We start from the raw sequence: 25965 nt of genomic DNA on the forward strand, positions 1-25965 counted from the left end.
CCCAAACAGAAACACCAGGAGAAATCCCAGAACATCAACACTGGGAGAAATCCACAAACATAAATACCAGGAGAAACTCCCAAATAAAAATACCAGGAGAAACTCCCAAACAGGAACACCAGGAGACACTCCCAAATATAAACATTGGGAGAAATCCCAGAACATCAACACCAGGAGAAACTCCCAAACAGAAACACCGGGAGAAATCCCAGAACAGAAACACCTGGAGAAATCCCCAACAGAAACACCGGGAAAAATCCCCAAGAGAAACATCAGGAGAAACTCCCAAAAAGAAACATTGGGAGAAATCCCCAACAGAAACACCACGACAAATTCCCAAATATAAATAACAGGAGAAACTCCGAAAAATAAACACCAGGAGAAATCCCAGAACATCAACACCGGGAGAAACTCCCAAATATAAACATTGGGAGAAATCCCCAACAGAAACACCAGAAGAAAATCCCAAATAGAAACACTGAGAGAAATCCCAGAACATCAACACTGGGAGAAATCCACCAACATAAATAGCAGGAGAACCCCAAATAGAAATAACCAGGAGAAATCCCCAGACAGAACCACCAGGAGAAGGCCCCTGCATGGGGTGGAGGTGACTGGGAACACCACTGAGCACTGGGAGCAGCTTTGGAGCAGCCAAAGACACAGCCAGAGCTATCTGAGATCCATCCAAGATCCCTCCAAAACCCATCCAAGATCATCCAAGGTCTGGTCTCACAGTCAGAGCTATCCAAGATCACCCAAGATCCCTCCAAAATCCATCCGAGATCACCCCAGGTTGCTCCAAAATCTGTCCTTACAGCCAGAGCTATCTGAGATCCATCCAAGATCCCTCCAAAACCCATCCAAGATCATCCAAGGTCTGGTCTCACAGTCAGAGCTATCCAAGATCACCCAAGATCCCTCCAAAATCCATCCGAGATCACCCCAGGTTGCTCCAAAGTCTGTCCTTACAGTCAGAGCTATCTGAGATCCATCCAAGATCCCTCCAAAACCCATCCGAGATCATCCAAGATCCCTCCAAGGTCTGTCCTTACAGTCAGAGCTATCCAAGATGCCTCTAAAATCCATCCAAGGTCTCTCCAAGGTCTGTCCTTACAGACAGAGCTATCCAAGATCATCCCAGATCCACCCAAGATCCCTCCAAGATCCCCTCAAGGTCTCTCCAAGGTCTGTCCTTAACAGCTGCCTCCCTCACAGCCCCAGTCCCTGAGGCAGGAGCTGAGGGAGCCCCAATCCCTGAGGCAGGAGCTGAGGGTGCCCCAATCCCTGAGGCAGGAGATGGAGCCCCAATCCCTGAAGCAGGAGCTGAGGGTGCCCCAATCCCTGAGGCAGGAGATGGAGCCCCAATCCCTGAGGCAGGAGCTGAGGGTGCCCCAATCCCTGAGGCAGGAGATGGAGCCCCAATCCCTGAGGCAGGAGCTGAGGGTGCCCCAATCCCTGAGGCAGGAGATGGAGCCCCAATCCCTGAGGCAGGAGCTGAGGGTGCCCCAATCCCCGAGGCAGGAGCTGAGGGTGCCCCAATCCCCGAGGCAGGAGCTGAGGGTGCCCCAATCCCTGAGGCAGGAGCTGAGGGTGCCCCAATCCCTGAGGCAGATGATGGAGCCCCAATCCCTGAGGCAGGAGCTGAGGGTGCCCCAATCCCTGAGGCAGGAGCTGAGGGTGCCCCAATCCCCGAGGCAGGAGCTGAGGGTGCCCCAATCCCTGAGGCAGGAGCTGAGGGTGCCCCAATCCCTGAGGCAGATGATGGAGCCCCAATCCCTGAGGCAGGAGCTGATGGTGCCCCAATCCCTGAGGCAGGAGCTGATGGTGCCCCAATCCCTGAGGCAGGAGCTGAGGGTGCCCCAAGCCCCGAGGCAGGAGCTGAGGGTGCCCCAATCCCTGAGGCAGGAGCTGAGGGTGCCCCAATCCCTGAGGCAGGAGCTGAGGGTGCCCCAATCCCTGAGGCAGGAGATGGAGCCCCAATCCCTGAGGCAGGAGCTGAGGGTGCCCCAATCCCTGAGGCAGGAGCTGATGGTGCCCCAATCCCTGAGGCAGGAGCTGAGGGTGCCCCAAGCCCCGAGGCAGGAGCTGAGGGTGCCCCAATCCCTGAGGCAGGAGCTGAGGGTGCCCCAATCCCTGAGGCAGGAGCTGAGGGTGCCCCAATCCCTGAGGCAGGAGATGGAGCCCCAATCCCTGAGGCAGGAGCTGAGGGTGCCCCAATCCCCGAGGCAGGAGCTGCAGGCTGCAGAGCCCCCAGAAGCTGCAGGAGGAGCAGTGTCCCCTCACGTACCTGACCTCCCCGGCGTGGCCTTGGCCTTGAGCAGGACGTGCTGGCTGGAGGGCAGCGCCATGCCCGGCCCCATGCCCGGCGCCATGCCCGGCGCCATGCCCGCCCGGCACTGCTGCTGCTGCTGCTGCTGCTTCTGCTGCTGCTGCTTCAGGGCCTGCAGGGACACGGGGCACGGGGTCAGCACCACAGGGCACAGCACAGGGCAGATGATCAGCACCACAGGGCACGGGGTCAGCACCACAGAGGGTACAGGGCATGGGATCCGCCACCCCACAGGCACAGAGCACAGGGATCAGCCACCCCAGAGCACAGGGATGAGCCACCCCACAGCCTGGGGACAGCACAGGGATCAGCACACATGGGATTGGCATCGTGATCAGGACTGGGATCAGGATTGGGACTGGGATCAGGACTGGGATCGGGACAGGGATCAGGATTGGGATTGGGACTGGGATCAGGGCTGGGATCAGGGCTGGGATCAGGATTGGGACTGGGATCAGGATTGGGATCAGGATTGGGATCAGGGCTGGGATAAGGGCTGGGATCAGGATTGGGACTGGGATCAGGATTGGGATCAGGACTGGGATCAGGACTGGGATCAGGATTGGGATCAGGACTGGGATCAGGGCTGGGATAAGGGCTGGGATCAGGATTGGGACTGGGATCAGGATTGGGATCAGGATTGGGATCAGGACTGGGATCAGGACTGGGATCAGGACTGGGATCAGGATTGGGATCAGGACTGGGATCAGGACTGGGATCAGGGCTGGGATCAGGGCTGGGATCAGGATTGGGACTGGGATCAGGGCTGGGATCAGGACTGGGATCAGGATTGGGATCAGGGCTGGGATCAGGATTGGGATCAGGACTGGGATCAGGATTGGGATCAGGGCTGGGATCAGGGCTGGGATCAGGGCTGGGATCAGGATTGGGACTGGGATCAGGGCTGGGATCAGGACTGGGATCAGGATTGGGATCAGGGCTGGGATCAGGATTGGGATCAGGACTGGGATCAGGATTGGGATCAGGGCTGGGATCAGGGCTGGGATCAGGGCTGGGATCAGGACTGGGATCAGGACTCGGATCAGGACTGGGATTGGGACTGGGATCAGGACTGGGATCAGGGCTGGGATCAGGACTCGGATCAGGACTGGGATTGGGACTGGGATCAGGATTGGGCTCAGGGCTGGGCTCAGGGCTGGGATCAGGACTGGGATCAGGACTGGGATCGGGGCTGGGCTCAGGACTGGGATCAGGATTGGGATCAGGGCTGGGATCGGGGCTGGGCTCAGGATCAGGATCAGGATTGGGATCAGGGTTGGGATCAGGACTCGGATCAGGACTGGGATCAGGACTGGGATCAGGGCTGGGCTCAGGGCTGGGATCAGGGCTGGGATCAGGATTGGGATCAGGACTGGGATCAGGACTGGGATCAGGACTCGGATCAGGACTGGGATCAGGACTGGGATCAGGGCTGGGATCAGGACTGGGCTCAGGATCAGGATCAGGACTGGGATCAGGACTGGGATCAGGGCTGGGCTCAGGGCTGGGCTCAGGACTGGGATCAGGGCTGGGATCAGGACTGGGCTCAGGATCAGGAAGCCCACAGGCAGCCCCACCCCTCCCAGGGTGGCACCGCTGAACACGAACACCCTGCTGGCAGCTCCTGGCCCTGCCCCTTGTGCTGCCCTGGGAAGGGGTTCCCAGAGGGGCTCAGGGAAAGCACCAGGGCTGCAGCTGGCCCAGAAGTGACACAGGCTGAGCTCTGGGGTGGGAGAACCAAATCCTCCTTCTGGAACCATCCACACCCCCGTGCTGGGCTTATTGCCAGGTAAAAACAATTTATTGTTCAGATAAATATCCATTTTAGAGCTTGGGAGATTTTAGACGAGTGAGTAGTTGGTTAGAGCTTAAGAGTAGTTACTAGTTCTTTGTTATAAGGTAATATATAATTTTTTTAACTTAATAGACAGTTGCTATGAGGTTTATTTTGTTTTTTAAACTTATTATTTTTCATCGCTTTTGCTGAATTGTGGATATTTTTGTTTAATGGGTTTTTGTCTTATATGCACTTCTTAATATATAAGAACTGCATATAATATATAGTGTATATAATATCCTGCACTTATGTAACTTCTAAATGTTTAGTTTACTTTATACAGCCACACCCCTGCACTATAAACTTCTATCTTATTTACTTATTTACCTAAGGTATATTATTTTCTTATTTACTTAAGGTATATTCTTACTTACAACTATAGAAACATTATGATTTTTTTACTTAATGTCTGTGTATTGTATTTTATATAAAGTATTTAAATTTTATTTTAATTTAATTTTATATTAACTTTTTTTAAGGTTGTAAATTAAATTCCTCACTATCTGTGGACGTTTCTGTTTTTCTGATTCCTACAGGTTCTCCCTGAGAAATCCAGTCCCTCTTCCCTCTGGGAATGCTGGAATTCCTGGCGAGGGGAGGGCTGAGCCCAGCAGTAACCCAGGGCACAGAGAGGATTTAGGACATTCCAGCTCCTCTAATTCCATGGAATTCCTGCTCTCCTTCCTCTTTTTCCAGACTCTCTGCCCATGGAATTCCTGCCCCTCTTCCTTTTCCTGTCCATGGAATGAATTCCTGCCCTCCTGCCCTCCATGTGGACATGGAATTCCCTGGGAGGGAATTTTTGCCCACCAGGGGATGAATTCCCTGCATTTTCCCCCAAAAGCTGAATTTACCAACCCCATTTCCCAGGAAGCTACGAGATCTCATCCCATGGGATGAATTCCCTGCATTTTCCCCCAAAGGCTGAATTTACCAACCCCATTTCCCAGGAAGCTACGAGATCTCATCCCATGGGATGAATTCCCTGCATTTCCCCCCAAAAGCTGAATTTACCAACCCCATTTCCCAGGAAACTACAAGATCTCATCCCATGGGATGAACTCCCTGTGTTTTACCCCAAAGGCTGAATTTACCAACCCCATTTCCAGGGAAGCTACAAGACCTCATCCCATGGGATGAATTCCCTGTGTTTCCCCCAAAGGCTGAATTTACCAACCCCATTTCCTGGGAAGCTACGAGATCTCATCCCATGGGATGAATTCCCTGTGTTTTACCCCAAAGGCTGAATTTACCAACCCCATTTCCTGGGAAGCTACGAGATCTCATCCCATGGGATGAATTCCCTGTGTTTTACCCCAAAGGCTGAATTTACCAACCCCATTTCCTGGGAAGCTACGAGATCTCATCCCATGGGATGAATTCCCTGTGTTTTACCCCAAAGGCTGAATTTACCAACCCCATTTCCTGGGAAGCTACGAGATCCCATCCTATGGGATGATGAAATTACCCCACGAGATCTCATCCCATGGGATGAATTCCCTGCATTTCCCCCCAAAGGCTGGACTTACCAACCCCATTTCCTGGGAAGCTACGAGATCTCATCCCAGGATGGGGGAAAAAAATCCCATTTTACCCTCTCTATAAAACTCTAATTCCAAAAGCATGATTTAAATGTGCTATTTTAGGGGAAAACTGTAATTTTAGGGGGAACAATAGGAACAGAAGAGCAGAGATTCCTGCGGGAGGGAGGGAGGGAAGTGTGGGATCCCAGCCCTGCAGGGGCACTCCGGGGAAACTGAGGCACTGACCTGCTTGAGGGCCTTCTTGCTGTGCTTCTGGGAGGAGGAGAGGCCCTTGGCCGGGATGGAGGGCGAGGGGCAGCCGGGCTGCGGGGAGCCCGCGGGGGCCAGGCGGGCCGGCACTGGGCAGGAAACAGAACATGCACTGTGAGGGGGGGCTGCAAATGGGAACGGCAAACTGCCAGGGTGGGCTCAGTGGGAAATAAAATCAGCGCAAATACATGGGGTTTATAGAGATGTAAATCACTGCTATAGAATAGAACTGAACGGAAATAAACTGTAAATATAAATATAAATATAAATATAAATATAAATATAAATATAAATATAAATGCAAATATAAATATAAATATAAATATAAATATAAATATAAATATAAATATAAATACAAATATAAATATAGATATAAATATAAATATAAATATAAATAATGAATGCTGTTCTAATATGTGATGTATTTGATAGACCCGCAGCCCGCGGGGGCCAGGCGGGCCGGCACTGGGCAGGAAACAGAACAATGCACTGTGAGGGGGGGCTGCAAATGGGAACGGCAAACTGCCAGGGTGGGCTCAGTGGGAAATGAAGTCAGTGCAAATACATGGGGTTTATAGAGATGTAAAATACTGCTAGAGAATAGAACTGAATGGAAATGAACTGTAAATATAAATATAAATATAAATACAAATAATGAATATTATCATATATAAATATAAATAGAAATATAAATAATGAATATTATAATATATAAATATAAATATAAATAGAAATAATGAATATTATAATATATAAATATAAATATAAATATAAATAATGAATATTATAATATATAAATATAAATATAAATATAAATATAAATAATGAATATTATAATATATAAATATAAATATAAATATAGATATAAATATAAATATAAATAATTAATGTTATCATATATAAATATAAAAATAAAAATAAAAATAAAAATAAATATAAATATAAGTAATGAATATTTATCATATATAAATATAAATATAAATATGAATATAAATATAAATATAAATAATGAATGCTATTATAATAAGTGATGTATTTTATAGATATATAAAATATTGCTATAAAATAGAACTGAATTGAAATAAACTGTAAATATAAATATAAATATAAATATAAATATAAATAATGAATTATATTATAATATATTATGTATTTTATAGGTATATAAAATATAGCTATAAAATAGAACTGAATTAAAATAAACTGTAAATATGAATATAAATATAAACATAAATATAAATGTAAATACAAAAGTAAATATAAATATAAATAATGAATGATATTATAAATATAAATGTAAATATATATAAAAGTATAACTAAACTATAACTAAACTATAACTATAACTATAAATATTGAATGATATTATAATATATTAATATAAATATAAATTGTAAATACAGACAGAAATAATGCACTGTGAGTGGGAGTGTACATGTAAAATTGTAAATAGAAATAACAAAACTGCAAACATATATTTCAATTGTAAATAACATTAAAAAATAATATATTTTTATATATGTAAAATATAACTATAAAAGATAACTTAAAGATAAATTAAAATAAACTGTAAATATAAATAATGAAAGTTACTATAATATATAAATATAATTATAAATAATGGATGATATCATAAAATATAAATATAGATATAAATATAGATATAAATAAATATAAATATAAATATAGATATAAATATAGATATAGATATAAATATAGATATAAATATAGATATAAATATAGATATAGATATAAATATAAATATAAATATAAATATAAATGTAAATATAGATATAGATATAAATATAAATATAAATATACATATAAATATAAACAAATGTGAATATAAATATAAGTATAAATATAAATATAATTATAGATATAAATATAAATATAAGTATAAATATAAATATAAATAAATAAAAATAAAAATAAAAATAAAAATAAAAATAAAGATAAAGATATAAGTATAAATATAAATATAATTATAGATATAAATATAAGTATGAATATAAATAAAAATAAATATAAATAAAAATAAAAATAAAACTATAAATATAAATATAAATGAGAGCAAGCCCAGTGGTGGCACAGAGCTGGCAGCCGTGGCCCCCACGCTCCTGGGGACCCTCAGGCGTGCAGCCGCCCAGCACACACCGGGCACCGAGGGCTGGAGGTGCTTTCCAGCAGAACCGAGGGCTGGAGGTGCTTTCCAGCAGAACCCACCTCCCAGAGGCTCCCAGGAACTCCCAGGTGCGGAGGGAGCTCAGAGCCCAGCCGGTGCCACCCTGCCGTGCCAGGGACACTGCCCTCGGCGGCGCCCAGCAGCTCACGCAAGCTCCCAGTGGCTCCCAGAGGATCTCTGAAGCTCACACAAGTTCCCAGTGGCTCCCAGAGGTTCTCTGAAGCTCCCAAGAGCTCCCAGAGGTTCTCTGAAGCTCACACAAGTTCCCAGGAGCTCCCAGAGGTTCTCTGAAGCTCCCAGTGGCTCCCAGAGGTTCTCTGAAGCTCACACAAGTTCCCAGGAGCTCCCAGAGGTTCTCTGAAGCTCACACAAGTTCCCAGTGGCTCCCAGAGATTCTCTGAAACTCCCAAGAGCTCCCAGAGGTTCTCTGAAGCTCACACAAGTTCCCAGTGGCTCCCAGAGGTTCTCTGAAGCTCCCAAGAGCTCCCAGAGGTTCTCTGAAGCTCACACAAGTTCCCAGTGGCTCCCAGAGGTTCTCTGAAGCTCACACAAGTTCCCAGTGGCTCCCAGAGGTTCTCTGAAGCTCCCAGTGGCTCCCAGAGGTTCTCTGAAGCTCCCAAGAGCTCCCAGAGGTTCTCTGAAGCTCTCTGAAGCTCCCAAGAGCTCCAAGAGGTTCTCTGAAGCTCACACAAGTTCCCAGTGGCTCCCAGAGGTTCTCTGAAGCTCCCAGTGGCTCCCAGAGGATCTCTGAAGCTCACACAAGTTCCCAGTGGCTCCCAGAGGTTCTCTGAAGCTCCCAGTGGCTCCCAGAGGTTCTCTGAAGCTCACACAAGTTCCCAGTGGCTCCCAGAGGTTCTCTGAAGCTCCCAGTGGCTCCCAGAGGATCTCTGAAGCTCACACAAGTTCCCAGGAGCTCCCAGAGGTTCTCTGAAGCTCACACAAGTTCCCAGGAGCTCCCAGAGGTTCTCTGAAGCTCACACAAGTTCCCAGTGGCTCCCAGAGGTTCTCTGAAGCTCACACAAGTTCCCAGTGGCTCCCAGAGGATCTCTGAAGCTCCCAAGAGCTCCCAGATGATCTCTGAAGTTCCCAGGTGTTCTCAGAGGCTCCCAAAGGCTCTCAGTGGCACCCAGTAGGTCTCAGAAGCTCCCAGAGCCTCTCTGAGGCTCTCAGAGGGTTCCAGGAGTTCCCAGAGGCTCCTAGAGGTCCCCAGTGGCACCCAGTAGATGTCAGAGGCTCCCAGAGGCTCTCAGAAGCTCCCAGGAACTCCCAGAGGCTCCTAAAGGCTCCCAGTAGGTCTCAGAAGCTCTCAGAGGTTCTCAGAGGCTTCCAGGAGCTCCCAGAGACTCCTAAATGTCCCCAGTGGCACCCAGTAGATGTCAGAGGCTCCCAGAGGCTTTTACAGGCTCCCAGAAGGTCTCAGAAGCTCCCAGAGGCTCCCAAAAACTCCCAGAGGCTCCCCAGAGGCTCTCAGAGGCTTTCTGAAGCTTCCAGAGGATCCCAGGAGCTCCCGGAGGATCCCACTGGCACCCAGTAGTTCTCAGAGGCTCCCAGAAGGTCTCAGAGGCTCCCAGGGGCTCTCAGAGACTCTCTGTGCCCTGGGGCTGCCACCAGCACTGCTGGGACAGGGACAGGGCAGAGGGACAGGCAGGGACAGGAACAGGGACAGCCTCTGTGCCTCTTCTGGGACAAGAACAGAACAGAGGGACAGGGCAGAGGGACAGAACAGGGCAGAAGGACAGGCAGGGACAGCCTCTGTCCCTCTGCTGGGACAAGGACAGGGCAGAGGGACAGGGACAGGACAGAGGGACAGGGACAGGGCAGAGGGACAGGGCAGAGCAACAGGCAGGGCCAGCCTCTGTCCCTCTGCTGGGACAAGGACAGGGCAGAGGGACAGGGACAGGACAGAGGGACAGGGACAGGGCAGAGGGACAGGGCAGAGCAACAGGCAGGGCCAGCCTCTGTCCCTCTGCTGGGACAGGAACAGGGCAGAGGGACAGAACAGGGCAGAGGGACAGGCAGGGACAGAGGGACAGGGACAGGGACAGAGGGACAGGGACAGGGGGACAGGGCAGAGCAACAGGCAGGGCCAGCCTCTGTCCCTCTGCTGGGACAAGGACAGGGCAGAGGGACAGAACAGAGACAGAGGGACAGGGACAGGGCACAGGGACAGGCAGGGCCAGCTCCTCCCCACAGCCCTGCCTGGCACCCCTCTGCTCCAAGGCAGCAGCAGTGTCCCAGCCCAGCTGGGGACAGCAGCACAGATGTCACCTGGCTGTGGGAGCACCAGGGAGGAGAGGGGAAGTCCCAGAGCCAGCAGCAGCCCTGGGTGAGCCCTGGGATGTTCCTGGAAGTCAGGGAGCTGCTGGGGGCCATGCTGATTCTTTAATCATTGACTCCTTCTTTAACTATTGACTAATTCTTTAATCATTAACTCATTTTTTAACTATTAACTCATTCTTCAACTACTGAATAATTCATTGGGCACTGACTCACTCTCCCCTGGCAGGGTGGGCAGGGCTGGCACGGGGTGCCCAGAGCAGCTGGGGCTGCCCCTGGATCCCTGGCAGTGCCCAAGGCCTGGCTGGGACACCCTGGGGCAGTGGTAGTGTCCCTGCCATGGCAGGGGTGGCACTGGGGGGGCTCTGAGGTCCCTCCCCAGCCATTCCATGGCTCTCTGAACTCCTGTGCTGCGAGGTGACAAACACAGAGGGCACAGGGAGTGTGCCCAGCTTGTGGATGTGTGGGGCATGAATTGCTGTCCTTCACCTTGGAAGGTTTCATTTCCCACAAAGGATGGAAACACAAGCAGATGTGACTGGAAGGAAATCCTTGCCAAGGAGCCCAGCTGAAATCTGCAGCTCTTCAGGAGGGCTCCTCAGAGCTCAGAGAATTCTGGTCAGGAACAACAGGGAATCACTGCACACACGGAATGGGGGAAGTAGTTCAAATAAAAACTGAGTTGTTATTGCTCAGAGTCCTTCAGAGGGAAGGATGGGCTGGGAGGGTCATTGCAGCTCAGGACTCCGCTGCTGCTGAGGGGCAAAGCTGCTCTGAGCAGCCAGTGCAGCAGGAATGCCAGAATTCCAGGATCCCCGAGGCTGGAAAAGCCCTCCCTGCCCACCTTGTCCCCAGCCCAGGGCACTCAGTGCCACATCCAGGGGACACCTGCAGGGATGGGCACTCCAACCCTCCCTGGGCAGCCTCTTCCACCCTTTCCATGGGCAAATTCCTCCTGGTGCCCACCCTGAGCCTGCCCTGGCCCAGCCTGAGGCCATTTCCCCTTGTGCTGTCCCTGTTCCCTGGCAGCAGAGCCTGATCCCACCTGGATGTTTTGGGTCACTCAGGGCAGGTCCTGCAACCCCCAGCAATGGTTCTGAGGACTCCCCATGTCCCCACACTCTGTATATTTACAGAATGTAGTTTATACATCAAGCTTCTACTTTACAGAGGACAGGAAATTCAACCAAACTCAGAGCATTCATGACAACCAAGTCCCACTGGACACAGGATTTACACGGAGCTGGTGCCACCACTGCTGTGTGACACAGACACTGCCAGCTGCCCAAACACTCCTGCTCCAGAGCAACAGAGCTGCCAAAGGTGCCAGGCTCTGTCCCAAAGCCCAGCCAGTGCCACTGCCCAGCACAGGGCACAGGGAACTGCAGGAGGGCTGAGCCCCCATGGGATGGGGCTGTGCCACCACCCTGAAACACAGGCTGTCACGTGGAAGAGGTTTTACAGCCACTTCTGTGAGAGAAGTTTGGTAAGAGGATCCATGTTTACCCCTGAAAGAATTTCCTACCAAGGTCACTGACATAGAAACCAAGAAAGGAAGAAGGATAAATAAGAGAAACCTGCAATTCTCTGTTCCAATGAGCACTCTGTTTGTCTCTCGTCACCAGTGAGTAAAGTATAAACTGATGAGCTTTGTAAGAATGTATAAAAAACACTGCATGCTGCAATAAAAACAGTTTGAAGCCTTCTGAAAATTGAGTGTGCTGCTTTGTATTGTCTCCATCCCAACTACAACAGTGTCAGGGAGTGTTCTGACTCTGTCAGGGCTGTTTTGTATGACTGCATTTTTTATTTTATTTTCTTCCCTAATAAAAAACTGTTATTCCTATTCCCATGTCTTTGCTTGAGATCAAGGTAAAGCAAGCCCTTAATTTCACATTTATAGTAATTTATAAATTTATGATGGTAGACACTGCTTAAGTTTCTGAACACGTAAATGTTCAAGGACCTTTTGTCAACAGATTTTCTGAGTACCTGCCTCACATCTTCCTGCTCATCAAGAACTCCTGACTGTACTAAACCACGTTTGTGGTGGTGGCCACACACTCAGGCAATGTGTTCAACCCTTCTCATGCAGTCACACCATGTTTAAGTGTGTGTGTAGAGACCTTGGGAGTGTGGGCTGAGGGGGAAGAGGGTGTGACTGAACTGAGGGAGAAGCCATTATTTTGCCAGATGTTTCTTTCTGCAGGGAATGAAGGAGGAGGTAATGGTTTGAGTAAGCACAAGGCAAGCCAGTGCTGCATATATGAACCTCCAGCAGCTCAGCAAACACAGTAAGGAAGGTGGTTTACATTTTCCATTTCAGGGGAGGCTCCTGCCTTCCTGAGCAGACACCTGGCTTTTCAAACACCACCACTCAGCTCCCTGTCCCCTTCCCTGCCCACCTGCAGCAGCCCAGCTGGGCTGGGCTCACTCAGAGGCCAGAGATGTGCTGTGCTCCCAGCCAGGACCCAGGTGAAACCCCTTCCCCAGGCAGGACTCACCTTTCCTTTTCCACCTGCTCTTCCTCCTGTCCTTGGCGGCGCAGCCGTCGCTGCTGGAGCTGCTGTGCTCCGAGCTCTGCGAGTCGGAGTGGCCATCACTGCTCTCCTCCGAGCCCTCCGACAGCTCCTTCAGCCCGTCCGGGATGTCCTTCTGCCAGGGGACACCACAGAGCCTCAGCAGGGTCACCCCGGGCCAAAACCCCACAGCCAGAGGGGTTTGTTCACTGAGTATGGCCCCCTTAGTGTCCCAAAGCCTTCCGTGGGGCCCTGCAAACACTGAATGCAGGGGACACGTCCTGGACTCTGTCCCCAAACTCTGTCCCCTCCCAAAGTGCCCTTCCCCAGATCCCCCATCCCTGATCACAAATTCATGGAGGGGTGGGAATAAAGGGATCCCACTGCCAGAGGGGTTTGTTCAGCGCCCAGACCTGACCCCACAGCCCAGATCCCTTTTAATGTCCCAAAGTCTTCTGTGGGGCCCTGCAAACACTGAATGCAGGGGACACGTCCTGAACTCTGTCCCCATCCCCTGAACTCTGTCCCCATCCCCTGAACTCTGGCCCCATCCCCTGAACTCTGTTCCCATCCCCTGAACTCTGGCCCCATCCCTGAACTCTGTCACCTCCCAAAGTGCCCTTCCCCAGGTTCCCCATCCCTCATCACCAGCTCATGGAGGGGTGGGAATAAAGGGATCCCACTGCCAGAGGAAGGGATGGATGGGATGTTGGGAATGAGGAATTGTTCCCTGGCAGGGTGGGCAGGGCTGGCACAGCTGGGGCTGCCCCTGGATCCCTGGCAGTGCCACCCAGGCTGGACACTGGGACACCCTGGGACAGTGGCAGTGTCCCTGCCCTGGCAGGGGTGGCACTGGGGGGGCTCCAGAGATAAATCCACCCCAAATCAGGAACGGTGTGAGGCAGCTTCCTTTTAGTATTTAAAATACACTTTTTTTAAAGATAATTCCCCATTATTCTCTCTGACTGACACTGAGGACAAGGTGATTTCCCGAAGTCACCCTCTCAGGGCTGGAGTTTCATTGCTTCATTAACACCTTAATTACTCCTTCACCTGTGGGACAGCAGTTCCCACCAGCAAACTGCACGGTGGGTGAGGAGCTGCCCCCTCACCGCTCGGGAGGGAGGGGCTGTCCCTGCTGCCAGGGTGGCACAGGTCCCCTCTGGGATTACCCCGCACTCTCTGGGCACCAGCAGGAATTCCCCCATGGAAGGGGCTCAGGCCTGGGCACGGGCTGCCCAGGGGGGTCTGCAGTGCCCATCCCTGCACGTGTCCAGGGAAGGGCTGGGGACGAGGTGGGACTGGGCACAGCTTGGATTGCATCCTGCTGGATTAGGGGTTTTTCTGATTTAGAGATGGGGTAACTGAGAGGTGTTTTAAAACTTTTATTTTCATTTATTTTATTTCATATATTTCACTTTATTTTATTTCATTTTATTTTAATTTATTTCATATGTTTAATTTGATTTTAATTTCTTTTATTTCATATATTTATTTTCATTTTATTTTACTTCATTTCATTAATTTTATTTTATTTTCATTTACTATTTTATTTTATTTCATTTACTATTTTATTTACTATTTTTATTTTATGTTATTTTATTTTATTTCATTTTTTAGTATTTTATTTTAATTTACTATTTTATTTTACTTTATTTTATTTTCATTTACTATTTTATTTTATTTCATTTTCATTTGCTATTTTATTTCATTTACATTTACTATATTTTATTTTATTTTCATTTCCTATTTTATTTCATTTCATTTACTGTTTTATTTCATTTACTTTTTTTATTTTATTTTATTTTATTTTATTTTATTTTATTTTATTTTATTTTCATTTACTATTTTATTTTTTTTAATTTCATATTTTATTTTATTTTATTTTATTTTATTTTATTTTATTTTATTTTATTTTATTTTATTTTATTTTATTTTCATTTACTATTTCATTTCATTTTTCATTCACCCCACCTCTGAATCACAAAACCCTCAATCCAACAAATCCCACTGGGGTTTTCCAACCCCGGGGACCCTGGGATCCTGACCCTCCCGTTTTCCAGCCGTGCCCAGGGCTGGCACTCACCCTCCCCTTTCCCTTTATCAGCCGTGCCCAGGGCTGGCACTCACCCTCCCCTTTCCCTTTCCCAGCCGTGCCCAGGGCTGGCACTCACCCTCCCCTTTCCCAGCCGTGCCCCAGGGCTGGCACTCACCCTCCCCTTTCCCAGCCGTGCCCAGGGCTGGCACTCACCCTCCCCTTTCCCAGCCGTGCCCAGGGCTGGCACTCACCCTCCCCTTTCCCTTTTCCAGCCGTGCCCCAGGGCTGGCACTCACCCTCCCCTTTCCCAGCCGTGCCCAGGGCTGGCACTCACCCTCCCCTTTCCCAGCCGTGCCCAGGGCTGGCACTCACCCTCCCCTTTCCCTTTTCCAGCCGTGCCCAGGGCTGGCACTCACCCTCCCCTTTCCCTTTTCCAGCCGTGCCCAGGGCTGGCACTCACCCTCCCCTTTCCCTTTTCCAGCCGTGCCCAGGGCTGGCACTCACCCTCCCCTTTCCCTTTCCCAGCCGTGCCCAGGGCTGGCACTCACCTTGAGGGTGTAGACGCCCATCCTGCCCGGGACCTTGTAGAAGATGCCCTCCTCGCCCCGGGAGTTGGTGTGCAGCATGGCATTCAGGCAGGCCAGGGGGGACGTGCCGCTGCAAGAGACCCCGAGAGTGTCCCCGAGGGACCCCAGCGCGCGGGCAGCCCCGCAGGGCCGGGAGCCCAGATCCGACCCCACAGCCCAGATCTGACCCCACAGCCCAGATCCGATCCCATAGCCCAGATCTGATCCCATAGCCCAGATCTGATCCCACAGCCCAGATCCGATCCCACAGCGCCAGGAGCCCAGATCCAGCCCCACAGCCCAGATCTGATCCCACAGCCCAGATCCAGCCCCACCGCTCAGATCTGACCCCACAGACCAGATCTGACCCCACAGCCCGGATCTGACCCCACAGGGCCGGGAGCCCAGATCCGATCCCATAGCCCAGATCTGACCCCACAGCCCAGCTCCAATCCCACAGGGCCGGGAGCCCAGATCCAGCCCCACAGCCCAGATCTGATCCCACAGACCAGATCCGACCCCACAGCCCAGATCTGATCCCACAGACAAGATCCGACCCCACAGCCCAGATCCGACCCCACAGACCAGATCTGATCCCACAGACAAGATCGGACCCCACAGCCCAGATCCGACCCCACAGACCAGATCTGATCCCACAGACAAGATCCGACCCCACAGCCCCGATCCAGCCCCACCGCCCAGATCCCGCCCCTATTCCCAAGGGAATGCAAAAAAGCTGCACAATCAGCAATAGGGGAAGCAGTGCAGGGATGCTGCAATCCTGGCAAAAAGCAAACAAAAACCCGCAGGGAAGGTTCCTCTGACAAACCCCAAAGCGGCCCCAGCTCCGGGTGAGGCTCGGAGCAGCTTTGGGGTGAGCTGAGGATGGGCTCCAGAAGGATGCAAAGTTCTCTTGGGGTTTTTTCCCCAAAAAAGAACCCGAGTTCTGCTGGAACAAGGGTTGTGGGGCAGCAAATGGGAACCAAGCGTGCAGCTCCCCCGGGAAGGGGGAGCTCCCCAGTCCCAGCCAGATCCATCTTCCCACCAGGGCTGGAGGGTTTGGTTGGTTTGGTTTTAACCCGTCCTGCTGCAGGCAGGAGCCAGCCCAGGCAGCCCAGGAGGTGAGCTGTGTCCCCAGGGAGGGACAGAGGGACCCCAAACTGGACACAGGACCCCAAACTGGACACAGGGACCCCTAACCGGACACAGGGATCCCTAACTGGACACAGAAACCCAAACCAGACACAGAACCCCGAACTGGACACATGAACATCCAATCTGGAAACAGGAACCTCAAACTGGACACAGGACCCCAAACTGGACACAGGGACCCTAACTGGACACAGGGACCCCTAACTGGACACAGGGACCCCAAACCAGACACAGAACCCCGAACTGGACACATGAACATCCAATCTGGACACAGGAACCTCAAACTGGACACAGAACCCCAAACTGGACACAGGGACCCCTAACTGGACACAGAACCTCAAACTGGACACACGGACCCCAAACTGGACACAGGGACCTCAAACTAGACACAGAACCCCGAACTGGACACATGAACATCCAATCTGGAAACAGGAACCTCAAACTGGATATAGAACCCCAAACTGGACACAGGGACTCCAAACTGGACACCGGGACACCAAACTGGATACAGAACCCCAAAATGGACACAAGAACATCCAAAGTGGACACAGGACCTCCAAACTGGACACAGGGACCTCAAACTGGACACAGGACCCCAAAATGGACACAGGGACCTCAAACTAGACACAGAAACCCAAACGGGACACAGGGACCCTAAACTGGATACAGAACCCCAAACAGGACACAGGACCCCAAAGTGGACACATGAACATCCAAACTAGACACAGAAACCCAAACGGGACACAGGGACCCCAAACTGGACACAGGACCCCAAACTGGACACATGAACATCCAAACTAGACACAGAACCCCAAACTAGACACAGAAACCCAAACTGGACACCGAAACCTCAAATTGGACAGAGGAACCCCAAATTGGTCAGAGGAACCTCAAACTGGACAGAGGAACCTCAAACTGGACACACTAACATGCAAACTGGACACAGGGACCCAAATGGACACAGGAACCTCCAAAGTGGACACGGGACCCCAAACTGGACACAGAACCCCAAACGGGACACAGGAACCTCCAAATTGGACACAGGACCCCACACTGGACACAGGAATCCCGAACTGGACACAGAACCCCAAACTGGACACACGAACATCCAATCTGGAAACAGGAACCTCAAACTGGACACAGGAATCCCAAACTGGACACAGAACCCCAAACAGGACACAGGAACCTCCAAATTGGACACAGGAATCCCAAACTGGACACAGAACCTCAAACTGGACACACGAACATCCAAACTGGACACAGGAATCACAAACTGGACACAGGAACCTCCAAACTGGACACAGGAACCTCAAACTGGACACAAAACCCCAAAATGGACACAGGAATCCCAAACTGGATAGAGAAACCTCAAACTGGACATAGGGACCTCAAACTGGACACAGGAATCCCAAACTGAATAGAGAAACCTCAAACTGGACATAGGAACCTCAGACTGGACACAAAACCCCAAACTGGACACAGGAATCCCAAACTGGATAGAGAAACCTCAAACTGGACATAGGGACCCCAAATTTAAAACCCCACCAAACCAGCCCCAGAAGGACACGAAACCAAGGCCAGCTGCTCCCCCAGAACTCAGATGAACCCAAAGCTGTTGGGGCCGTGCTGGACCTGCCTGAGCCCGAGGGAAAGAGCTCGGGGTGCTCTCCTGGGCTCACAGCAGGCTCTGCTCACCATCAGCCCCGTGGAGGCTGGGAAAAGGTTTATTCTGGAGGTGGAACGTGTTCTTCTGGGATGGGATGATGGGATGATGGGAGGACTGCAGCCCTTGCTGGGTCTCTGCTGCCCCTGTGCCCACAATCCCCCAACATTCCCCAATTCTGTTCTCCCACTCTGTGTTCTGCACCTGGGCTGCCCCTGCTGACCTGGAGTGCAGCAGCTGCCTAAAACCAGCCCCAGGAACCAGACTCTGCTCATTGTCACAGAATTCCCAGAATTCCCACAATCCCCAGGTTGGGAGAGACCTCCAAGGTCATCGAGTCCAACCCAGCCCCAACAGCTCAACTCAACCCTGGCCCCCAGTGCCACATCCAGGTTCTCTTTCAATACATCCAGGGATGGTAACTCCACCACCTCCCTGGTCCCTGGGAATTCCCAAATTCCCAGAATTCAAGAACCACTGGGTTGGAAGAGACCTCCAAGCCCATCGAGTCCAGCCCAGCCCCAAGAGCTCAGCTCAGCCCTGGCCCCCAGTGCCACATCCAGGCTGGTTAAACACCCCCAGGGATGGGCACTGCACCACCTCCCCGGGCAGAGCATTCCAGAACTTCATCACCTTGCTGGAAAAACCTTTTTCCTGATCTCCAGCCTGAATTTCCCTGGTGCAGCTGGAGGCTGTGTGCTCTGGTTCTGTCAGTGCCTGGAGAAAGAGCCCAGCCCAGCTGAGCACAGCCACCTTTCAGAGGTGGAGAGGGTGATACGGTCACCCCTGAGCCTCCTTTTCTCCAGGCTGAGCACCCCCAGCTCCCTCAGAGGTTCCTCAGAGGGTTCCTCAGTGGTTCCTCACAGGGTTTGTGTTCCCAGCCCCTCTCCAGCCTCGTTGCCTCCTCTGGACACTCCCCAGGTCCTCAACATCCTTCCCAAACTGAGGGGCCAGAGATGAGCACAGCAGTCGAGGTGTGACCCCACCAGTGCCCACTGCAGGGGCAGAGTGACCTCCCTGCTCCTGCTGGCCACACCATTCCTGGCCAAGGTCTGGAGCTGCTGAAGAACCTCTGGAGCTCAGCAGGACCTGGCCAAGGTCTGGAGCTGCTGAAGAACCTCTGGAGCTCAGCAGGACCTGGCCAAGGTCTGGGACTATCCCAGAGCCTCTGGAGCTCAGCAGGACCTGGCCAAGGTCTGGGACTATCCCAGAACCTCTGGAGCTCAGCAGGACCTGGCCATGGTCTGGAGCTGCTGAAGAACCTCTGGAGCTCAGCAGGACCTGGCCAAGGTCTGGGACTATCTCAGAGCCTCTGGAGCTCAGCAGGACCTGGCCAAGGTCTGGAGCTGCTGAAGAACCTCTGGAGCTCAGCAGGACCTGGCCAAGGTCTGGGACTATCCCAGAGCCTCTGGAGCTCAGCAGGACCTGGCCATAGTCTGGGACTGCTCTGCTCTCCCAAGGCCCTCTCAGGAAACTCCCTCAAGGCCCTCAGTTATTTCTAAAGCTCCTGTCCTGGAAGGTTCTCCAGCTTGGGATCGTGGTGTTGGATCAGTGATGTTCTCCAGGTTGGGGTCATGGTGATGGATCAGTGATGTTCTCCAGCTTGGGGTCATGGTGATGGATCAGTGATGCTCTCCAGCTTGGGATCATGGTGATGGATCAGTGATGTTCTCCAGGTTGGGGTCATGGTGATGGATCAGTGATGTTCTCCAGGTTGGGACCATGGTGATGGATCAGAGATGTTCTCCAGGTTGGAATCATGGAGATGGATCAGTGATGTTCTCCAGGTTGGGATCATGGAGATGGATCGGTGATGTTCTCCAGGTTGGGATCGTGGTGATGGATCAGCCTGGGCTCTGAGCCCAGCTCTGGCTCTTGGCTGGAGGTGCAGCAGCTCAACCCTCTCAGTCAGAGGCAGGAATGGCACCAGGGCTGGGATTAGGGTTGGGCTGGAGGTGCCCCAGGGCTGGGATGAGATGGGCTTGGAGGTCCCTTCCCACCAAACCATTCCATCACTCCATGACTCCAAATGCCAGGAACCCACAGCAGGAAGAGACTTCCCTGGACCTGCCCGGGCTGGTTCCACCCCAAATCTCACCTGTGCCCAGGGAGGGGACCCCAGGCACGACCAGGACATTGGGATTTGTCCTGCCCAGTACCACGAGCCCTTCCCACAGGGCTCAGCCACCCCACGGGATGGAGCTGCCCCTCCAGGGCACTGCTCTGCCCACAGGAGCATTTCCCTGATCAAACTGGATCAATTCCCTGATAAAGATGGATCAATTCCCTGATCAAACTGGATCAATTCGTGACAGAATGCACTCCACAGGGACATCCTCCACCTCCACTAAACAGCTGGTGCTCATCCAAGGCTCCCAAAAGTCGTTTTTGGCCAAACCTTGGGCAGAGGATTCCTGCTGCAGTCCATGCTGGCAAGGACACTGCTCTGGACACAATGGGGGATGGTCACCCCACAGATTTGGGATATTCAGCACCCTCAGCTGCTTCTCCATGCAAATATTGCTCGGGATTGGGCTTTCCAGGGCTGTGCACTCACAGCCTGTGCTATCCCAGCTTTATTCCACGTGGGAATTCCCTGCTGGTGGGCAGCAAACTCCAATTCTGGGAGTGGGATAATCACCTTTAAGCACTCCCCAGAGCCAGGGACAGCCAGGGGAAGGGGATCAGGGGAAAATGCAGCTAACCCCGCTGTTCCCACTGCTCCCATCCCATCCCAGCCCCGGGAAGGTCAGGACTGGGACAGGCTGGAGGCACAGGGCAGTCCTGGGCTCTGTGCACCCAAACCAGCTGGGCTGCAAGCACCAAATTCCTGCAGAATCCCCACAAAAATTCTACAAAATTCTCACAAAATTCCTACAAAAAAAATCCCCAAAAATTCCCAAAAAATTCCCCACAAAAATTCTCACAAAATTCCCACAAAAATTCCCACCTGCCAGAGCTCAGGACACCTGCCAGCCTTGCCCAGGCCAGGTTTCCCTGGCATTCCCAGCACACTCTGAAGCTTCCTGGCTTTTCCTTCTCCAGGAGCTCAGCCCAGCCCCAGCCCAGCTCTCGTGCCTGGGATCTCCAGTGGGAGAAGTGGAAAATTCCCAATGTATTGGCTCTTGGAAGTTTTATGCCACTTCAGTTCCCCACAGCTGAGGTGTGATCCCCATTCCCAGGGGACTGGAGCCTGAGAAGATCCAGGGAGGGACAAATCCAGCCCTCCCTTGGCAAAGGTCTGGGGGGTTAAGCTGGGATCAACCCAGTGCTTTAAGCTGGAACCAAAAAATGGCTCAGCCTGGAGAGGAGAAGGATCCAGGCAGAGCTCAGAGCCCCTGGCAGGGCCTGGAGGGGCTCCAGGAGAGCTGCAGAGGGACTGGGGACAAGGCCTGGAGGTTCACCTTGGGTTCATTTTGGGACCATTTGGGTTCATCTTGGGGTCATTTTGGGACCATTTGGGTTCATCTTGGGTGCAGCCCTGGCTGGGCTCTGGTGCTGTCCAAGGTGGATCCATTGAGATCCCTTTAATAAATCCCTGCTTTATTCTTTAGCTCTGTCCAGTCTCTGTCCCAAGGCACCAAGGGAAGCTCCAGACAAAACCCTCTCCCACCTCACTGCGCGGATCCAGCTGCCACAGGCACTCAGGGGACAAATTCCCACTTTTTCCTTCGGAGCATCCCCTGTTCCCCCCTCCTGTGAGCCAGGAGATCTTTGCTGAGGGTGCAGCCACCCCCAGTGCCAGGGCTGGCAGTGCCAGGGTTAGGGAAGCAGCTCCTGTGCCAGGTTAACATTTCCCAACATGCAGCACCCCCAAAGCAGCACAAACCCCACATGCAAACCCAGCCCCACGCAGGCAGCAGGGACAGGACAAGGACAAGGACAGGGCCAGCAAGGAGCTCCCAAGCCCCAGGGTTCCCAGCTGGAGGCACAGGGAGCGCAGCATTACTCCAGGGTTACTCCCAGGAGCAGGGCAGGAGCAGGCTCTGGGTTAGGGAATGGCAGGGAGGGTGTTAGGAGAGAGCAGGGCTGGGTCTGGTCTTACCTTCTGCAGGTGGAGTGCAGCCCAAAAAAAGGAGAGAAACACCCCTTTAACAACTTCAGCAAAACAATGGAGTCATCAATGCACACCCCCTCCCCCCCGAACTCCCAGTTTGGGATCCCAGGGGTGACCTGTGGGCTCCCCAAGAATGGAAAACAGAGCCCAGCTGGAGTGTTCCCCACACCCCAGGGCACCTCAGTGCCTCACTGCACCAGCAGCACCCTGAGGGGATCCTGGCTGGCACACCAGGATTTGGGGGTTCCTGGAGTGCCCCCAGGGCACCTCAGTGCCTCACTCTGCACCAATCCTGCCACAGCAGCACCCTGAGGGGGATCTTGGCTGGCACACCAGGATTTTGGGGTTCCTGCAGTGCCCCCTGGGCACCTCAGTGCCTCACTCTGCACCAGCAGCACCCTGAGGGGGATCCTGGCTGGCACACCAGGATTTGGGGGTTCCTGGAGTGACCCCAGGGCACCTCAGTGCCTCACTCTGCACCAGCAGCACCCTGAGGGGGATTTCTGATTGCACACCAGGATTTTGGGGTTCCTGGAGTGCCCCCAGGACACCTCAGTGCCTCACTGCACCAGCAGCACCCTGAGGGGGATTTTTGACTGCACACCAGGATTTTGGGGTTCCTGGAGCTGCTGGGTGCCCCCGGGACACCTCAGTGCCTCACTCTGCACCAGCAGCACCCCGAGGGGATCTTGGCTGGCACACCAGGATTTTGGGGTTCCTGGAGCTGTTGGCTGCCCCCGGGACACCTCAGTGCCTCACTCTGCACCAACACTGCCACAGCAGCACCCCAAGAGGGATCTCTGATTGCACACCAGGGTTTGGGGGTTCCTGGAGTGCCCCCAGAGCACCTCAGTGCCTCACTCTACACCAACCCTGCCACAGCAGCATCCCGAGGGGGATCCTGGCTGGCACAGCAGGATTTTGGGGTTCCTGCAGTGCCCCCAGGGCACCTCAGTGCCTCACTGCACCAGCAGCACCCCAAGGGGGATCTCTACCTGCACACCAGGATTTTGGGGTTCCTGCAGCGCACCCAGAGCACTTCAGTGCCTCACTCTGCACCAGCAGCACCCCAAGGGGGATCTCTGCTGGCACAGCAGGATTTTGGGGTTTCTGCAGTGTCCCCAAGACACCTCAGTGCCTCACTCTGCCACAGCAGCACCCTGAAGGGGATCCTGGCTGGCACACCAGGGTTTGGGGGTTCCTGGAGTGCCCCCACAGCACCTCAGTGCCTCACTCTGCACCAGCAGCACCCTGAGGGGGATCTTGGCTGGCACACCAGGATTTTGGGGTTCCTGGAGTGCCCCCAGGGCACCTCAGTGCCTCACTCTGCACCAACCCTGCCACAGCAGCACCCCGAGGGGGATCCTGGATGGCACAGCAGGATTTTGGGGTTCCTGGAGTGCCCGCAGAGCAGGGGTGGGTGCAGGATCATGGGGAATTGCAGTTCAGGAGCCACTGAGAGCCCAGGAGAAACCTGGGGATGGGATCAGTCTGGAGAACCCCACAAAGCTCCCAGAACAGGCTGAACTTGACTAATTAACAGCTTTAATTAAAGGTCCGTCACCAGGACCAGACCTGAGCTGCAGGAACATCAGAGACTGGGACATGGTGAGTCCTGGCTGGGCACAAAATCCCTTTCCAGCCTTTCCAGCTGGGGGTTCCAGGGGCCCTGCTGTGCACAGGTCCTGCCCATCCCCAGGGAAGGGGAGCCAGCAGCTCCTGATCCCAGGGCAGCATCAAAAGAAAAGCTGCTTCCTCTGAGGCTTTTTGGGGCTGGAGTTCAAATTTAGGTGATTTTGGGATCCTCCCTGTACTTGTGGTGCAGAACCACCAGCTTGTACTGAAGAGAAACCCCAAAGTGAGGGATTTTTGGGGCTCAGCTCTGGTGTTTTCCAGGAGGGAGAGCCAAGCTCTGAGGTTCCTCACCTACAGAGATTTCCAGCCCACACTTCTCCTTGCAACAGTGAAAACTTCTCTGCAATTTTATCTCGGGGAAAGAACAAAAACTGCTACAACCAGCCTGGGCTGGGGTGAGAGAAGGGGAATATTCTGTCACTTATGGATTTCACACCTTTGGAAATGCACAGAGTCACCTGATGGGTTTCCCCTGCACACAATAATTGTATTTAATCCTCCCCGACAGTGGCAGCAACCCAACCCTTCTGTGGCAATGTTCTTATTGAAATCTTACATTTCAAACCAACATTCTGCCCTGCATTTATTAATTATGCATTCTACCAACTCAGACACTGAGGGGCTCAGAAATCAGCCTTGTCCTGGAGCCCCTCCAGGCCCTGCCAGGGGCTCTGAGCTCTCCTGGATCCTTCTCCTCTCCAGGTGAGCCCCCCCAGCTCTCCCAGCCTGTGCCAGTGGAGGATTTGTAGAAAATGTTTAAAACATGATAGAAGGTTTACACAGTGTGTATTTGTATGTCAGTTTTGAGATAATAAATGCTGATTTAGAAATGCTATTGGACAGGATAGATATTGGATAGGATATAGGATGGATATGAGAGAGAAATGGAAATAGAAGTAAGTTTTAAAGGATGGTTTTGTAAAAAAGAAATGCCTACGGTGTATTGTAATTAAGAAATAATTGACTTCTGATTGTGATGGTGTGAATTATAACATCAGTATTGTCTCACTCTTCACATGAGACTAAAAACAAAATAGAAGTTTTTAAAACATCTCTCAGTTGCCCCAACTCTGGGTCAGAAAAAAACTTAATGAAACATCCCAGGAGCCAGGGAATGGCTCCCAGTGCCAGATGGGAGATTGGGAATGAGGGATTGTGCCCTGGCAGGGTGGGCAGGGCTGGCACAGCTGGGGCTGCCCCTGGATCCTGGCAGTGCCCAAGGCCAGGCTGGACACTGGCACACCCTGGGACAGTGGGAGGTTCATTTCATCTCATTTCAGAGATGGAGTCAGTGCTTAGATCATTTTTTTCCTTGTTTAACCATTATTTGGGCAAAAGCAGCTCCTGTGTTTGGCCAGAGGCTCCCAGGATGCTGCTCTACATAAAATCCAAGAGAAAAATGGAGTATTATTGGCTGTTGAGAGGAAAAGCCAGCAGAGACACCTTCCAAAAAGCTCTTTTCCACTAGATGCTCTTACACTGATCTCAACATTCCCAGGGAGACCAAGGAAATGCAAAGACAAATTGGAATTTTGGATTTTAGAAGCGACTCCTCATCAGACAGAAGTGATTCCCTGCTGTCCTGTCCCTCCCCTGGCAGTGCCCAACGTGCCCAGGGCACAGGTCTGGGATGTGGGGCAGGTCCTGGAGCCCACCCAAGGGTGTTTTTCCATGGGAAGGATTCCATGGGAAGGATGCAAGCAGCAGCCTGCAGGCTCTCCAGGGAGCAGGGCAGCCTGGCCCAGCAGGCAAGCTGGGAAAAGGCGGGGACAGATCACACAAAAAAAGGGGAATTTTGGATGTCTGAGGAATGCACACTCAACTCCTACAAGTCCTGGGCTCACCTGTACAAAATCCCTTGAGCACCAGGGAAAAATCCTAATGACAGCTGAGGTCAGCCAGCATCCCCCG

General features: G+C 51.8%; 1 protein-coding gene across 1 annotated transcript in view; it reads right to left on the bottom strand.

Moving 5' to 3' along the window:
* The window catches only part of ASXL2 (ASXL transcriptional regulator 2), a 78162-nt gene that overhangs the window by 21435 nt on the left and 30762 nt on the right, over window positions 1–25965 (bottom strand). Inside the window, exons 3-6 of the mRNA XM_064411433.1 lie at window positions 15530–15638; window positions 12929–13079; window positions 5939–6051; window positions 2291–2444 (exon numbers count right to left, since the gene is read on the bottom strand). Coding sequence (XP_064267503.1) covers window positions 2291–2444; window positions 5939–6051; window positions 12929–13079; window positions 15530–15638 — 527 coding nt within the window. The remainder of the gene's footprint in view (window positions 1–2290; window positions 2445–5938; window positions 6052–12928; window positions 13080–15529; window positions 15639–25965) is intronic.

The sequence above is a fragment of the Passer domesticus genome, chromosome 3 (assembly GCF_036417665.1).
Source record: "Passer domesticus isolate bPasDom1 chromosome 3, bPasDom1.hap1, whole genome shotgun sequence".
NCBI classification, from domain to species: Eukaryota; Metazoa; Chordata; class Aves; order Passeriformes; family Passeridae; genus Passer; species Passer domesticus.